General features: G+C 63.5%; 4 protein-coding genes across 5 annotated transcripts; 2 read left to right on the top strand and 2 right to left on the bottom strand.

The window, feature by feature from the left end:
- The first annotated feature begins 2,119 nt into the window (after window positions 1–2,119).
- Window positions 2,120–8,847, top strand: BCAR1 (BCAR1 scaffold protein, Cas family member). Of its 2 annotated transcripts, XM_033069916.1 has the most exons (7): window positions 2,120–2,182; window positions 2,992–3,681; window positions 4,875–5,036; window positions 5,255–5,359; window positions 5,779–6,927; window positions 7,137–7,226; window positions 7,568–8,847. In XM_033069916.1, the coding sequence occupies exons 1-7, from the start codon at window positions 2,171–2,173 to the stop codon at window positions 8,081–8,083; spliced, it is 2,724 nt and encodes a 907-aa protein (XP_032925807.1). In that variant the 5' UTR covers window positions 2,120–2,170; the 3' UTR covers window positions 8,084–8,847. The 2 variants fall into 2 exon arrangements, with proteins under 2 accessions (XP_032925807.1, XP_032925805.1); XM_033069914.1 differs by lacking the exon at window positions 2,120–2,182 and having other exon boundaries at window positions 2,917–3,681.
- On the bottom strand, window positions 8,588–10,260 carry LOC117001508 (probable D-lactate dehydrogenase, mitochondrial). Its single transcript, XM_033069917.1, has 4 exons — window positions 10,145–10,260; window positions 9,905–10,017; window positions 9,574–9,715; window positions 8,588–9,491 (listed from the first exon to the last, which is right to left on the bottom strand). Exons 1-4 carry the CDS (start codon window positions 10,232–10,234, stop codon window positions 9,222–9,224), a joined length of 615 nt encoding a protein of 204 aa, XP_032925808.1. The 5' UTR covers window positions 10,235–10,260; the 3' UTR covers window positions 8,588–9,221.
- Window positions 10,261–10,872: 612 nt separating this feature from the next.
- LOC117001502 (chymotrypsinogen 2-like) lies at window positions 10,873–12,969 on the bottom strand. The gene is made up of 7 exons (XM_033069904.1): window positions 12,903–12,969; window positions 12,678–12,781; window positions 12,484–12,563; window positions 12,289–12,367; window positions 11,627–11,807; window positions 11,109–11,242; window positions 10,873–11,034 (listed from the first exon to the last, which is right to left on the bottom strand). The coding sequence occupies exons 1-7, from the start codon at window positions 12,967–12,969 to the stop codon at window positions 10,873–10,875; spliced, it is 807 nt and encodes a 268-aa protein (XP_032925795.1).
- Window positions 12,970–13,648: 679 nt separating this feature from the next.
- Window positions 13,649–15,744, top strand: LOC117001501 (chymotrypsinogen 2-like). Its single transcript, XM_033069903.1, has 7 exons — window positions 13,649–13,715; window positions 13,836–13,939; window positions 14,055–14,134; window positions 14,250–14,328; window positions 14,810–14,990; window positions 15,375–15,508; window positions 15,583–15,744. The coding sequence occupies exons 1-7, from the start codon at window positions 13,649–13,651 to the stop codon at window positions 15,742–15,744; spliced, it is 807 nt and encodes a 268-aa protein (XP_032925794.1).
- The last annotated feature ends 65 nt before the right edge of the window (window positions 15,745–15,809 follow it).

The raw sequence follows: 15,809 nt of genomic DNA on the forward strand, positions 1-15,809 counted from the left end.
GTACCCAATCCAGCTCTGAGCATCCCCAGTGCTGCTGGGGCCCTGTAATGCTCCACTCTTCATCTTCTTTTTGGCATTTAATTTTCTCAGAGGTAGGAGAAGCCAAAGGAAGACCTGTTGGTGCCTGTCGCCCTGTGGGTGCTTGGCTGCAGAAGCAGATGTGTGCAGGAGCTGTTGCCAGCTCAGGGTGCTCAGCAGATGCAAGCAGTGATTTTTGGCTCTGATGGACCAAAAATGGGAGATCAAGTTTGACAGTGAACACATTGATCTGGGCATCAACACAGGGAAAAGGAAAAGTGAAATTCCCACTGCTTATAAGTCCAAAAGTAGGAAGCTTATGGCCCCTCAGCACCTGCCCAAAGTCATACGGTGGCAGCTTCACCCTGGGGACACTTCAGGGATCCCAGGAGACCCTCACTGCTGGCCTGCTGGGCCCACACCAGACTCAGGGTCTCCAAAGCAAACATCCCTGACTTCATGGGATCAGCTGTAGAGTAGTAGAGGAGAGGCTGGGGAGCCTGGAGCCCATCCCAAGGATGCCCACAGTGCTCAGAGCCTGTGCTGTCACCACTGTCACCACCAAGAGGAAACCACAGTTCTCAGGCTGCGCCCGCCAGGGCAGCTGCGGTTTGCGGGCACAACCACAGTCCCTGCCACCGGATGTCTCCCACCCACAGCTGTGCCTCAGTTTCTCTTTCTGCCAGTGATACACAGGGACACTTGCCCCCAAGCTGGGGACAGTGGTGATGGCTCAAGTATGGCTTTTTAGGGAAGGGCATGTATTTGCAATCTGGCCTCACCCTGGTGTGCTCTGAAAGTAACCCTAGAGGTGAGAGGAAATGCCGTGATGGGGCTGGTGGCTGGGAGGCACGTGCACAGTCAGGGGCACATTCCTGGCCTGTCTCCACACGCACCACTCACTCACTGGCCTGCAGCTCTCACACAGGCCCACTCATTGCCCACTTGCCCGTGAGCCCACTGGCTGCAGGCACCCCTTGTGTCCCTTCCCTTGGTTCCCTGTGTGCTCTGGCTCCACATGCTTGGGAAGCAGCATGGATGTCCATGCAGCTTGTGCATGTCCATAGGTTCTGTGCCCCCACACAACTCCCACGTGTGCCTCCCACAGCTCCCAGCTGCAGCCACCTTCCCAGCGTGCTCCCAGCTCTCTGCAGATGATGGCAGGGACTGCAGCACAGCACACAGTGATGCCAAACCCAGGCTTACCAGCTGTTGGGGTGCCCATGGGCCATGTGGCCCGGCTGTTGGAACAGGCCAGGCAGCCAGCCATGGTGTGCCACGGGTACTGTGGTGTGCCCTGTGTGCCAGGTGTCCCATGTATGCCATGGTATGGTACATGTGCCATGGTGTGCGATGTGAACCATTGCACCTACAGCTACCCATTACCTACCCCTTGTATCCCCCTGCTATTACACACCATCCCCATAACACTCTCCAGTTACCTGTTACCCTTTATTGTACACCCATCGCACACCTGTTACATACCCATTAACCTTTAATGACCTTTGCTCATTACACACCCACTGCAGAGCCTTTTTCCTTCATTTGGACACCCATTACACACGCATTACACACCCATATAGCCTTTGTTGCACACCAAGTGCAGGCCACTACAACACCTGTTGCACACCTTTCTGCGCACAGCTGTTGCACGCCTGTTCGCTCCCCTTACCCTTTGTCGCACTTGGTCACACCCCCACGGCTTGTGTCACACCCCTTGGCCTGTGTCACACCCTCAAGGCCTGTGTCAGACCCCAAGGCCTGTGTCAGACCCCCTGGTCTGTGTCACACCCCTTGCCCTGTGTCACACCCCGTTCCGCTCCCTTTACACGCGCGTTCCGCGCCCATCACAGCCCCGGCGCCCCCTGCCCGCCCCGCCCCTCTCCCAAGGCCCCGCCCCGCCCCTCTCCCAAGGCCCCGCCCCCTTGCCCCGTCCCTCGCCCCGGGCCCCGCCCCCCGGGCGGGCGCAGCCAATGGGGGCGGGCGGAGCGGCCGGGCCGGGCGCGCGCGGCGCTATAACGATCCCTACGGCGCCGCCGCCGCCCGCGCGCCCCGGCCCCGCCGCCCCCGGCCCGGCCCGGCCTGGCCCTCGGCCCCCGGCCCCGCACCCGGCCCGCCGCCCGCGCTGTGGCCGGAGCGGCCCCGCGGGAAGATGAACTACCTGGTGAGTGGGGGCACGGGGGAGGACGTAGGGGTGTGTGCGGGGACAGGTAGGGCGCGGGGGAACGGCTGCTGGAGGACACTGTTGGAGGACGAGGAGGAAGGCCGCAGCCCCCTCCTCACCGCTCGGCCCGGCCAGGGCCTCCCCTGTGCGGCCGATCCCGCTGGCGTGACCTTGGCCGAGCTCCCCCGCTCTGCGGCGGCCCGGCCTTGCCTGCCCTCTCTCCCTCCCGGCGGGTCAGGGCGCTGCGGGGCTCGCGGGGGGCCCAGCGGGGCCAGGGGCCTCCCCAGGCCTCCGCCCCACCGGGCGGGGCGGCACCGGCGTCGGGCAGGGCCGCGGGACGACCGGGAGTCCGGCCCCGCCATCCTGGGCGGGCCGCGACCTGTCCAGCCGCCACGGCCCCGAGCAGCGCTGGCAGGTGCCCCGGCCCGGCTCGGGGACCCCGCGGGGTGGAAGGGACCCGGGGCCGGCGATGGGTGCCGTGCGATGGCCACGGCCACGGCTGACTCACCGCCCCGGCACTTCCTCCCAGTCGGCGGAGGGAAGGGGCGGGAGAGGCAGAGGAGGCCCCCCGAAACCGGGGAGGCGGAAGGGCCCGGCCCCTTCCCAGCACCACCTCTGGGAAGGGTGGGTTTTGCTCCAGAGAGGAATCCCGCGGTGGCTGGAACGGGGAGATCCAGCTGGCGGGATCCAGCCAGATAAACCCCCGGCCCGCGGGGCTCCGTCCCGGAGCTGAGCTGTTGCCCGCCGGGATGACGCCCCACCGGCCGGCCGGGCCCGGCTCACCGCCCCGGCGCGGGGCTCTCTTCCAGAACGTGCTGGCCAAGGCGCTGTACGACAACGTGGCCGAGTCTCCGGACGAGCTCTCCTTCCGCAAGGGCGACATCATGACGGTGCTGGAGCGCAACACGCAGGGGCTGGACGGCTGGTGGCTCTGTTCGCTCCATGGCCGGCAGGGCATCGTTCCCGGGAACCGCCTCAAGATCCTCGTGGGGATGTACGACAAGAAGCAGCCGCAGCAGCAAGCGCCCGGCCCGGCACAGGGGCAGACCCCGCCGCAGCCATCGGGACCCCAGCCGGCTTTGCCCTTCCACCACCAAGGGGGCTACACCCCGCTGTCACCTGCCTCGCAGTACACACCCATGCACCCTGCTTATGCCCCCCAAGGGGACAATGTCTACCTGATGCCAGTCCCTAGCAAGGGACAGCAGGGTCTCTACCCGGGCTCAGCACCCACTGGACAGTTTCCTCCTGCCCCAGCTAAGCAGCCTTCCACCTACCCGAAGCAGGCACCTCCCCACACCTTCCCCAGCCCCGGCCAGGAAATCTACCAGGTGCCCCCTTCCCTGGGCCAGGCAGCAGAGGCATATCCAGGGGGCTCTGCCAGTCCCCCCCAGGATGTCTACCAGGTTCCTCCCTCAGCTGGTCAGTCTCAAGAAATCTACCAAGTGCCACCGTCATTGGACATGAGGAGCTGGGAAGGGCACAAGCCCCAGGGAAAGGTAGGATGGGGACTGGAGTGGGGAGTGTGTTGTATTTGTGGGGTGCTCTGTGGCCTGTGTGTGTGATTGGGTGGCATAGCTTGGGCTTCTCAGCCTGCTACTCTTGGAGCAGGCAGCCCATGTGCCCTTTGCTGGGGTTGTGTGGGCATCCTTGCCCACACTGCTGGCAGGAGCAGGTGCACTGGGAGAGTCCCTGCAGTGGCTGAGGTGCCCCAGTTGGTGTGAGCTGCCCCTCTTGGGCCTGGCACAGCATTCAGCACTCTGGTCCTTGTGGTCTCTTGTGTGGGCTCTGCTTGTGTCACCCAGGGCATGGCAGTGTCTGGTATGGGCACAGAATGTTGGTAACTCAAGAGCTGTTTTGGGATGCCGGGTTCTGGAGCTGTGGAAGTAGCTGTGGTACCCAGCACAATGGTGTGAGGTTTTGTTCCTCCTGGGAGCGCACACAGGAACAGACAGGCAGTGCCAGCATTTCCCAACTGCACCAGGCAGCCTGCCAGTACTTGCTAGGTACAGTGGTGAGGCAATGGTGAGCCTCCAGGCTGGCCTCAGCATGGAGCCTAACGGCTCCGTCCCGGATACCAACCTTCCTCTGGCTCTGCCCCTACCCTGGCACGTCATCCTGTGGAAGAGGAGTGAGGTCCTTTCAGTATCGTGTTTTCTCGGAAGGCTACTCCAACTCATACCCTTGGGAAGCAGCCAGCAAGGGGAGGGAGCTGGCAAATCACAGCCAGGGCACAAGGAATATCCGAAAAGGAAGAACCAGCCCAACACCTCAGCCCTCCTTGGTACTGGTTGGGCAGGGTGCCGTTACACTCTGGGTTTGGTTATTTTCCATTCTGGTGTTACCGTGAAATGACCCATTCAGGCATGGAGCTGTGGGCAGGGATCTCCAGGCATTGGCAGACCCCGGCCCACACCTGGATCAGCCGTTGCTTTCTGCACGCCACGGCCGTGCCGGCCGGGCTTTGTCTCTCGCTGAGACTCTATCGCCGCTATAAATAACCGGTGATATCATCCCGTCCCCGGCATCGCCGCACACCGGCCGGGTAGCGCCCTCCCGTGGCACTGGGGAGACCCTAGTTCCAGGCAATCCAGTACAGAAGCTCTGTGGCCCCATTGATGGGTTTTGGGGAAATGATGGCGGGTGGGAGATGCTTGGTGGTGCCCACATCATGTCTTTTCCCTCTTTCCAGGTGCTGGTGCCCACCCGTGTGGGTCAGGTGTATGTCTATGACTCCCCCAAGGGTGAGCAGGTCGAGTATGATTTCCCTCGCCACCTCATCTCCACGGGCTCCCAGGAGATCTATGATGTGCCGCCTGTCCGAGGAGGGGTCCCGAGCCAGTTCAGCCAGGAGGTGAGGCTGGTGGGGGTGTCAAGGGGGAATCTCTGCCCTTAAGAATGGGAGATGATCTATCACAGCCTGAGATCCATACCATGCTCAATTGCACCCAAAACTACTTTACAGACCTTGGTGCTACTTCTGAGCACCTCCACCGTTCCCAACTGGTCCCTGAGAGGAGGTGGGTGGCCACACCAACTCTGACACATTGTCCTATGTCCCCCTGCCTCCAGGTCTATGACACTCCTCCCATGGCAGTGAAGGGTCCCAATGGGCAGGACCCAGGCCAGGAGATCTATGATGTGCCCCCCAGCGTGGAGAAGAACCTGCACCAAACTGTAAGTGCTGCTGGGAAGCTCTCAGCTTCTTTGCTAAGAATGAGAAACAGAATTTTACAGGGAGAAAAATTTACTAGATCAATCTCCCCAGAGATGTGGTGATGTCCCTGGCACTGGAGGCTTTCAGAATGCCAAGTAATGGGTTACTGGATGTTCACATCCAGGGGATGAAATTGGACCAGATGATCTTTCAAAATCCCTTCCTACCTGGGCTGCTTTGATTTTTGATTCCTGTCCCAAAGGGCAGGGGCACCCTTGGGGTGCATAGCTTCATCCCAGTGCCCACCCAGTGCCATCTTGGATGCCCAGTGCTGGCACTTGCATGCCCTGCAGCTTGGGGCAACCAGCCTGTCCCTCCACACCTGCCCCAGGCCAGCTCTCCCCGCAGTGCTGACAGTGCCACTGCTCTGCCCTTGCAGGTGTACGATGTCCCCCCCTCAGTGAGCAAGGATGTGCCAGATGGCCCAGCGCGGGAGGAGACCTACGATGTGCCCCCTGCCTTTGCCAAGCAGAAAACCTTCGACCCCTCCCGCCACCCCCTCATCCTGGCCCAGCAGGAGCCCTACTTGCCAGAGGATGTCTACGATGTGCCCCCGGCAGCTGGGAAAGGTGCTCCTGAGCTGCCATCCTCCCATGAGATCTATGATGTGCCCCCCAGCCTCAAGAAGCTGGGGGGTTCCACCTTCCCCTCCCAAGAGGTGTATGATGTGCCCCGGGACCTGCATGCCCCAGGCAAGGGCTCTGTGGACACAGAGGGCGAGTACATCTATGACGTCCCACCACAAGTAGACCATGAGGCCAAGGGCGCTGATGGCAAGCGCCTCTCAGCCTCCAGCACAGGCAGCACCCGCAGCAACATCTCCACATCCTCGCTGGACGTGGTGCCTGTGAAGGAGCCGGCTAAGGGAGCCGGCAAGGAGTTCTCCCTGGACTTAGATGCCGCCATGGAGACACTGGCCAAGCTCCAGAGTGGTGTCAGCAATGCTGTCTCCTACCTCATGTCCTTTATCAGCACCAACTGGCGCAGCCCCGAGCACATGGAGGTGAACGCTGCCAGCATCCGTGGGGCAGCTGAGGGCGTCCGGACAGCCCTCCGGGACCTGCTGGAGTTTGCCCGGGGGGCAGTGGGCAATGCTGCCCAGGCCTCTGATCGCTCCCTCTACACAAAGCTCAGCAAGCAGCTGCAGAAGATGGAGGAGGTCTACCAGGCCCTGGCACGGCATGGCCAAGCACTGGATGCTTGCCACTGGGCCCCCAGTGCTCTGGCCAGCAGCAAGCCAGGCACAGATGACTTGGAGCACTTCATCATGCACTCACGTGGTGTTCCCGATGACACCAAGCAGTTGGCTTCCTTCCTGCATGGCAATGCCTCCCTTCTCTTCAAACGGACAAAGCCGGCGGTGGAGAGTGGTGGCCATGGGCCCCCTCACCCCTCCGACAAGGCCAGCAGCATCCAGTCACGGCCCCTGCCCTCCCCTCCCAAGTTGCTGGCCCAGGAGTCACCTGATGGGCCCTATGAGAACAGTGAGAGCGGCTGGATGGAGGATTATGACTATGTCCATCTCCAGGTGGGCATGGGTATGGGGATACTTCCCACAGGGAGTGTTTTTGATAGTGGCACCATGGCATAGCGGGGGATTAGGCAGCTCTGCCTCTGCCTGTGTTTTGCTCTTGCCCTCCAGCATGAGGGCTGTGTGGCACAGGGATGTCCCAGGGCAGGTGGGGGCTCTCTAGCAAGGCTGATATTACTGACCCCTTCCATGTCATGCCCCTGCAGGGCAAAGAGGAGTTTGAGAAGACCCAGAAGGAGCTGCTGGAGAAGGGCAACATCATCCGGCAGAGCAAGGACCAGCTGGAGCACCAGCAGGTAAGGGCACCGGGGCAGGCAGATGGGTGTTGCTGTGCACAGCACTTGGGGCACGCAGGGTCCCATGTCTTGCTTCCCTTGTAACCTCTGCTGCTGGTCTGGCCACAGCCCTCTTCCCTGGATGTTCCCATGGTGCATTCTACCTTGCCTTCCATACCAGTGCTATGCCAAGGAAGAGGGGTGTAGGCACCTTGATCCTGGAGAGGAGCCTGGCATGGCTGTCCTGGGACTGGCACTGTCCCTCACAGTGGCCATGGCCACCTCTGCTGGTGGCCCCATGGAGGGGAGGGAGCAGGTGCTGGCTCAGTGGCCACCCTGCCCCACACGTGTCTCTCCCACAGCTAAAGCAGTTTGAGCGGCTGGAGCAGGAGGTGACGCGCCCCATCGACAATGACCTGTCCAACTGGAGCCCCCCCCAGCACTACAGCCCCGCGCGGGGCGGTGGGACACTGTGTCCTGCTGACCGCCAACTCCTCCTCTTCTACCTGGAGCAGTGCGAGGCCAACCTCACCACGCTCACCAATGCTGTCGATGCCTTCTTCACCGCCGTCAGCACCAACCAACCTCCCAAGATCTTTGTGGCCCACAGCAAGTTTGTCATCCTCAGCGCCCACAAGCTCGTCTTCATTGGAGACACGCTGTCCCGCCAGGCCAAGGCCCAGGACGTCCAGCACAAGGTGATGCACTACAGCAACCTCCTCTGTGAGATGCTCAAGGATATCGTGATGACCACCAAGGCAGCCGCCCTCCACTACCCCTCTCCTGCTGCCTCCAAGGACATGGTGGAGCGTGTCAAGGACCTTGCCAACAGCACGCAGCAGTTCAGGATGGTGCTGGGCCAGCTGGCAGCCATGTGATGGCCTCAGGGCCACTGTCCCCTCTCTCTGGCCCCCACCCTTCCCCAGACATGCATCTCCCTCCATGCAAGTCCTCTCCACCCGGTGTAAGCAGACATGTACATAGAGACACCCACGCACACCGGGGGGCTGGGGCTCTGTGGGAACAGTGGTGAGGGGCTGTAGCCATCATATCCCTTTGTCCTCCCTCTGGCCAGGGGCCAGAAATGGTTTGAGCTGTGCCCATAATGAAGCGGGTGGGAGGTGGATCTATGTCCACTCCTTCCCCGCTGTCCTCTCTCCATACAAAACCAGCAGCCAGCTGTGGGCTGAAGGGCATGGGACCATGTTGCTGGTGAGGCAAGGATGTGCCTGGCAATTTGACATGCAACGTGAGATCCCCTTTGTGATGCTGTGGCTGCTCTGCTCTCGGGAGGACTCTATGGTGGACAGGAGATTGTAATGGTGTGGAAGCCACTCCCTGTGATGGTGGGACAGTGTGACAGAGACGGGTTGTACTGTTCCTTTGTGTGCTGGAGGCTGGGGAGAGAGGTCCCCAGGGGAGTCAGGGGTGGTGGAGAGCTGCTGGGGCAGGAAGGGGCTAACCTGTGCGCTCTCACGTCTCGGGTTGTGCTACAGTACCAGCTGTAACCGAAACGCGAACTGAAATTGGTGCCTTTTGAACAGAGGGGAAGCTTCCGCTGGTTCCCGGAGCTACCAAGTGGCAGCCCCCTCCAAAACTTGGCCCCAAGTCCCTCAGCAGTATAAAGATTTGCCTAGAAACACCCCTTATCTCCTGGGTATCTGCATGTGCCTGCTAGGGTGAGGGAGAGGCCCTTTGGAAGGACGGGGGAGATCCTGTCCTCCTAAAAGATCTCCTAGCCTTTGGAGACTGGAGGTGCACAAGGGGTGAGCCTAAGATGGTTGGGGGAAATGCGGGGTGGCAGTGCAGGGCAATAGGGCCACATGGGCCCTGAACCACTATGGGGTGCATGTCCCTCACAGCACCATGCCACGGCCATGGCCACCATGGCAGTTACGAGTTTGGTGTGGCAGCAGAGAGCATGGTACACCCGACGCCAAGCATTCCTGGTGCTAGTTATCCATCCCATCCAGAACCTCAGGAACCATGGCACCCTCAGTCCTAGAGGCTCCTCTGCTACTGCCCTGGAATCCCAGCACACCTATGGACTCCCCACAGTCCACAGATCCTCAAGCGTGTCCTCAGCCCCAGCACTTTCACTGCTGGCACCTCCAGCCCCATGACCACGCTTATGCCCACTGTACCAACAGGAAACCAGAGCCCGGTGCCACGCAGGTGCTTGTTGAGGGCCTTGCGGGTGACTCCGGGCTCCACTGTCACCGAGAAGTCCTCGAGGCTCAGCTCTGCGATTGCGTCCATGCGGCTCAGGTCAAAGCAGACGCCGCCCTGGCACAGGAGCACCCGGGGCTGAGGGCAGGCCAGGCACCCAGAGCGTCCAGGGTATCAGAGGTGTGGGGAGAGCCGATACCTGCACAGCATTGACGCCTCCTTCCAGGCCGGTTCCCGTGCCAAAGGGCACCATGGGCACACGGCAGCGGTGACAGAGGGCTGCCAGCTCCTGCACCTGCCCCACTGCCTGGGGCCACACCACGACGTCCGGGGGGGCACAGCTGGGGGACAGGCAGCACCACTGACCAACTGACCGGGCTCTTCCCCAACCTGCCTTTGTCACATGCTCCTTCCCTGCCCCACGGCCCCTGGTCTGCCGAAATATTTCCCATCCCCACACCCGGCCCCTTCCCTACAACCCTCGCCCTGCCCAGAGCCCTGCCCAGGGGTCCCAGCTCAGGGGCACTCACGGGTGCATGGACTCATCGTGGCCGTGCTGCTCCCGCACTGCTGTGGCCGTGGAGACATTGGGGGCCCCAACCACGGCCCTCAGGGCCTCCACGAAGTCAGGGGACAGCGAGGGCTGCAGGGGGAACAACGAGGACCAATCGGGGGTGCACTGGGCAGGGTCTGATCGCGGCCACGGGACAAGGCTCCGAGGCCAAGTGGCCGCGTCAGGACCCGAGTGCCCTTCGGAGCCCCGGCCCCACCTTGGAGCAGCAGCGGCGGCGCCCCAGGGCTGCCCCCAGCGCCAGCACCCTCCGCAGGGCCATGTCGCAGCGGGACAGGAACGGGAACATGGGAGCTGCACAGGACCAGGACACTGCCCTCCCCCGCACTGACACCTTAAGGTGGCTCCAGCCACACACCGGTGTGTCCCTGCTGGAGGGACCTGCGTCCCCCCACTGCCCGTGCTCATGTTCCCATGCTGTCTCCTGCCTCGGCGGAGTCACCGCATTAACCATGGCCCCTGCCCTCACAGGTGTGTCCCCATGCCGGCTCAAGTGTCCCCGCAGCTGCTCAGGGCTCCATGGCCCCAGCGGAGACCACATGGCCCCATGCTCCTCCCCGCCCAGACAGGAGACACCGTGTCCCCCTGCCCATCTGTCCCCATTCCCAGCCAGGTGTCCCCATGCCCCGCTGTCCCGATTGTTGCCATGCACAGCCAGGTGTCCCCATTCAGGTCCAGGAGTCACCGTGTCCCCACATCCATCTGTCCCCATACCCAGCCACGTGTCCCCATGCCTCTCAGTGCTCCTGGACCTCCTGGTGTCTCTCTCATGTCCAGAGAATTGACCCCAGCCCACCGCATGCCCCCGTCCTCAGCCAGCGGTCACCCGGCCACCCGCCTGCCCCACAGCCCGCTCCCCGCTCCCGTCCGTCCCGCCATGGTGACAAGGACACAGCGCTCAGGGGGTGGCAGCGTTTATTGCAGGCCTCAGTTGGCCTCCAGGATGGAGTCGATCCAGTCGCGGAGCTTGGTGACGCGGGCGTACACGCCGGGCGTCCCGGGGTCGCAGGTGCTGCTGCCCCAGGAGACGATGCCCACCAGGTTCCAGGCGCCGTCCTTCTGGCACACCAGCGGGCCCCCGGAGTCGCCCTGCACGGAGCAGCGGGTGAGCGCCGGGGAGGGGCCCGGGGCCGCCGGGGGCAGCGGGGGCCGGGGGCACGTACCATGCAGGAAGAGGCTCCGTCGGCGCCGGCACAGACCATCACGTCGCGGATGCGGTAGCCCCAGAACTCCTTGCACTGGGTGTTGGTGAGCAGGGGCAGAGCCACCTGCTGCAGCACCGCCGGCGTGTGCGAGGCTGCGGGGAGCGGGGGCCGTCAGCGCCGGCACCGGGGCAGGAATGGGGAAAGGGCTGGGGCGGGGGGCAGGGGACGAGGAGGAGAGGACCGTGATGGTGGGAGAGATCGGGACAGGATTGGGTCAGGACTGGGCAGTGGTGATGGGGATGAGCAATGGGACAGGGATGAAGATGGGGATACGGGAGTGGGATGGGGACTCGGATTCAGACTTGGACGGGGATCTGGATGGGAGATTGGCGTGAGCATTATGATTCACATGAGCACAGGGACCGACCATACGCATGAGGAAGGGGACAGGGAAGACAGCGGACAAGGATGGGGATGGCAGGATGTTGGATGAGGCGGTGGGGGAAATGGCGATGGGCACAAGAAAATGCAGTTACCGTTGGGGTCAGTGAGTCCCCAGCCAGTGGTGACACAGGTCGTTCCCCCAGAGAATTCGTCAGTGGCCTTGGGCAGGCAGACCGGGGACACGCGGTCCGACAGCTGAGCCGGAGTGGCCAGTTTGATCAGGGTGATGTCGTCGTGGATGGTCAGCATGTTGAACTTGGGGTTCTTGAAGACCTGAAGCAGGCAGCACTGCTCTCAGCACCTGCACCCCCGGCCAAGGTGCCGGGCACTGGGCACTCCACAGGGATCAGCAGGGACCTCGGGGACAAATGGGGACCCCGGGGATGGCTCCTGTGGGTCCCGCGGTGGCTGCGTGTCGGAGTTGCAGACATGCAACAGTGCCTGGGACGCAGGCGAGCAAGGACATCCCAGGTCACATTCCCTTTGGGGATGAAGGGAACCCTGAGACCTGAATCCCTATCCCTTGGGAGTTCCTGGGAACATCCAGGGGGGCTGACCTGAAGGAGGAGTGGGAGCGGGGGACACCCCAGGGGATTGCAGTGCAGGGATGTGGGACACCACGGACACCCCAGGGAACCCTGACCCTCAGGATAAGGGGAACCGGGGACTCCTGAGGAACACAAACTCCAGGACAAGGGGCACCCCTGTGGTGGCCGTGGGTCCCACAGGCACACGAAGCCCGCCCCGGAGGTACCTTCTCGATCGTCAGCTTCTGCTGGTCAGGGCCGGGTGCGTCCTGGTCGTAGGCGCCCACCACCACGGTGTCGGTTTTCCTGAGCACAGGCAGGCACTGAGCACGGGACACCGGCACGGGGACGGGGGGGGGTTCCCTGGTCACCCTGTGCCCGTGCCCTGCCCCGGCCCGGCCGGCAGCAGAGCCGGTGCCTACCTGACGCCGCAGTGGGCAGCGGTGACCACCCAGTTCTCGCTGATCAGGGACCCGCCGCAGAAGTGGAAGCCGTTGTAGCGCTGGTGGGAAGAGCTGCCTTCAGCACCCGGCACCCGGCGCTCAGCACCGGCGTGCTCCGTGCCCGGCCCCCCACACGGCACCCACCCCTGCCCCCGGCCCGCCTGGGCTCTCACCTGCAGGGACACCTGCCATGGCCAGGACCCTGCCACCGCCGGCTCCCCGTTGACAATGCGGTTGTAGCCACGGATGACGGGTGTGATGGCGGGCACGCCGCAGTCTAAGGGGTACAGGTGGCTGTGAGACGGCGGCTCTGGCCACCCCGGCCCCATGTCCCCTCCCCACCGCCCCCGCCCGCCCGAGCCCCGATTCCGCCCCGCCAAGCCCCGCGACCCACGCACTCTCAGGGAGGGCGGCGCGGGCAAAGCCCGCCAGCGCCAGGCAGCTCAACACCCACAGCAGAGCCATTGCCACTTGTGAGGACAGACCTGCCGGGCACCCGGTGGCCCTTATATGCACCCCTGGGCACCTCCCCGCTTCCGCTGGCCTTGCCACCGCGGCCTTGGGAGATAGCGCAACACCTGCTATGGCTCCAGGACACGCTGGGAGCGTGGCACCTGGAGCCAGTCTCCTTGGCTATGGCTGTGGATCAGCACTGGCCTGGACTAAATCTGGCTTCTAAATGTCCTTGGAATCATTCCAGCTGGCTCATGTCCTTCATAATTGGGGTCCCAGAGCTGGACACAGCACTGCATGCATGGTCTCAGCCTTGTGGAAGAGCAGAATCCCCTCCCTTGGTGAGGTACTCAGGCTGCTGGAGTTTTAGCCCAAGATACGGTGGGGCTTTCTGGGCTGCCCACACACTTTGTCACGGAGTGGTGGAGTTAGGAAGGACCACGAGTTCACATAGGTCTGGGTCTACAGAGCCCTTCCAGGCTGCCACAGGGGGACAGGGTACCTGTTCATCCAGAGGTCCAGGTGCCTGGGACATCAAGGAGTTGTAGTGAGAAGGTTCAAAGGCTGGCAATATGCCGGTGGCACACTATCTCCCAAGGCCGCGGTGGCAAGGCCAGCGGAAGCGGGGAAGTGCCCAGGGGTGCATATAAGGGCCATCAGGTGCCCGGCAGGTCTGTCCTCACAAGTGGCAATGGCTCTGCTGTGGGTGTTGAGCTGCCTGGCGCTGGCGGGCTTTGCCCGCGCCGCCCTCCCTGAGAGTGCGTGGGTTGTGGGGCTTGGCGGGGCGGAATCGGGGCTCGGGGGGGTGGGAGCAGTGGGTAGGGACATGGGCAGGGTTGGTTCGGAGCCGCCGTCTCACAGCCACCTGTACCCCTTAGACTGCGGCGTGCCCGCCATCACACCCGTCATCCGTGGCTACAACCGCATTGTCAACGGGGAGCCGGCGGTGGCAGGGTCCTGGCCATGGCAGGTGTCCCTGCAGGTGAGAGCCCGAGGCGGGCCGGGGGCAGGGGTGGGTGCCGTGTGGGGGGCCGGGCACGGAGCACGCCGGTGCTGAGCGCCGGGTGCTGGGTGCTGAGGGCAGCTCTTCCCACCAGCGCTACAACGGCTTCCACTTCTGCGGCGGGTCCCTGATCAGCGAGAACTGGGTGGTCACCGCTGCCCACTGCGGCGTCAGGTAGGCACCGGCTCTGCTGCCGGCCGGGCCGGGGCTGGGCACGGGCACAGGGTGGCCAGGGAACCCCCCCTGTCCCCGTGCCGGTGTCCCGTGCTCAGTGCCTGCCTGTGCTCAGGAAAACCGACACCGTGGTGGTGGGCGCCTACGACCAGGACGCACCCGGCCCTGACCAGCAGAAGCTGACGATCGAGAAGGTACCTCCGGGGCGGGCTTTGTGTGCCTGCGGGACCCACGGCCACCACAGGGGTGCCCCTTGTCCTGGAGTTTGTGTTCCTCAGGAGTCCCCGGTTCCCCTTATCCTGAGGGTCAGGGTTCCCTGGGGTGTCCGTGGTGTCCCACATCCCTGCACTGCAATCCCCTGGGGTGTCGCCCGCTCCCACTCCTCCTTCAGGTCAGTTCCCCTGGATGTTCCCAGGAACTCCCAAGGGATAGGGATTCAGGCCTCAGGGTTCCCTTCATCCCCAAAGGGAATGTGACCTGGGATGTCCTTGCTCGCCTGCGTCCCAGGCACTGTTGCGTGTCTGCAACTCGGACACGCAGCCATCGCGGGACCCACAGGAGCCATCCCCGGGGTCCCCATTTGTCCCCGAGGTCCCTGCTGATCCCTGTGGAGCGCCCAGTGCCCGGCACCTTGGCCGGGGGTGCAGGTGCTGAGAGCAGTGCCGCCTGCTTCAGGTCTTCAAGAACCCCAAGTTCAACATGCTGACCATCCACGACGACATCACCCTGATCAAACTGGCCACTCCGGCTCAGCTGTCGGACCGCGTGTCCCCCGTCTGCCTGCCCAAGGCCACTGACGAATTCTCCGGGGGAACGACCTGCGTCACCACTGGCTGGGGACTCACTGACCCCAACGGTAACTGCATTTTCTTGTGCCCATCGCTGTTCCTGCCCCCTGCCTCATCCAACATCCTGCCATCCCACCCTTGTCCGCTGTCTTCCCTGTCCCCTTCCTCATGCGTATGGTCGGTCCCTGTGCTCATGTGAATCATAATGCTCACGCCAATCTCCCATCCAGATCCCCGTCCAAGTCTGAATCCGAGTCCCCATCCCACTCCCGTATCCCCATCTTCATCCCTGTCCCATTGCTCATCCCCATCACCACTGCCCAGTCCTGACCCAATCCTGTCCCGATCTCTCCCATCATCACGGTCCTCTCCTCCTCGTCCCCTGCCCCCCGCCCCAGCCCTTTCCCCATTCCTGCCCCGGTGCCGGCGCTGACGGCCCCCGCTCCCCGCAGCCTCGCACACGCCGGCGGTGCTGCAGCAGGTGGCTCTGCCCCTGCTCACCAACACCCAGTGCAAGGAGTTCTGGGGCTACCGCATCCGCGACGTGATGGTCTGTGCCGGCGCCGACGGAGCCTCTTCCTGCATGGTACGTGCCCCCGGCCCCCGCTGCCCCCGGCGGCCCCGGGCCCCTCCCCGGCGCTCACCCGCTGCTCCGTGCAGGGCGACTCCGGGGGCCCGCTGGTGTGCCAGAAGGACGGCGCCTGGAACCTGGTGGGCATCGTCTCCTGGGGCAGCAGCACCTGCGACCCCGGGACGCCCGGCGTGTACGCCCGCGTCACCAAGCTCCGCGACTGGATCGACTCCATCCTGGAGGCCAACTGAGGCCTGCAATAAACGCTGCCACCCCCTGAGCGCTGTGTCCTTGTCACCATGGCGGGACGGACGGG

The sequence above is a fragment of the Catharus ustulatus genome, chromosome 11 (assembly GCF_009819885.2).
Source record: "Catharus ustulatus isolate bCatUst1 chromosome 11, bCatUst1.pri.v2, whole genome shotgun sequence".
Classification (NCBI taxonomy): Eukaryota; Metazoa; Chordata; class Aves; order Passeriformes; family Turdidae; genus Catharus; species Catharus ustulatus.

Coding starts and splice junctions, on each gene's coding strand:
- BCAR1 (XM_033069914.1), top strand. CDS start 2,932: ATGACGCCCCACCGGCCGGCCGGGCCCGGCTCACCGCCCCGGCGCGGG. Junction 3,682..4,874: donor GGCACAAGCCCCAGGGAAAG/GTAGGATGGGGA, acceptor CCCTCTTTCCAG/GTGCTGGTGCCCACCCGTGT. Junction 5,037..5,254: donor CGAGCCAGTTCAGCCAGGAG/GTGAGGCTGGTG, acceptor CCCTGCCTCCAG/GTCTATGACACTCCTCCCAT.
- LOC117001508 (XM_033069917.1), bottom strand. CDS start 10,234: ATGTTCCCGTTCCTGTCCCGCTGCGACATGGCCCTGCGGAGGGTGCTG. Junction 10,018..10,144: donor GCCGCCGCTGCTGCTCCAAG/GTGGGGCCGGGG, acceptor TTCCCCCTGCAG/CCCTCGCTGTCCCCTGACTT. Junction 9,716..9,904: donor CACGATGAGTCCATGCACCC/GTGAGTGCCCCT, acceptor CCTGTCCCCCAG/CTGTGCCCCCCCGGACGTCG.
- LOC117001502 (XM_033069904.1), bottom strand. CDS start 12,969: ATGGCTCTGCTGTGGGTGTTGAGCTGCCTGGCGCTGGCGGGCTTTGCC. Junction 12,782..12,902: donor CCGCGCCGCCCTCCCTGAGA/GTGCGTGGGTCG, acceptor TGTACCCCTTAG/ACTGCGGCGTGCCCGCCATC. Junction 11,243..11,626: donor GGGACTCACTGACCCCAACG/GTAACTGCATTT, acceptor CGCTCCCCGCAG/CCTCGCACACGCCGGCGGTG.
- LOC117001501 (XM_033069903.1), top strand. CDS start 13,649: ATGGCTCTGCTGTGGGTGTTGAGCTGCCTGGCGCTGGCGGGCTTTGCC. Junction 14,135..14,249: donor GCTGCCCACTGCGGCGTCAG/GTAGGCACCGGC, acceptor GCCTGTGCTCAG/GAAAACCGACACCGTGGTGG. Junction 14,991..15,374: donor GGGACTCACTGACCCCAACG/GTAACTGCATTT, acceptor CGCTCCCCGCAG/CCTCGCACACGCCGGCGGTG.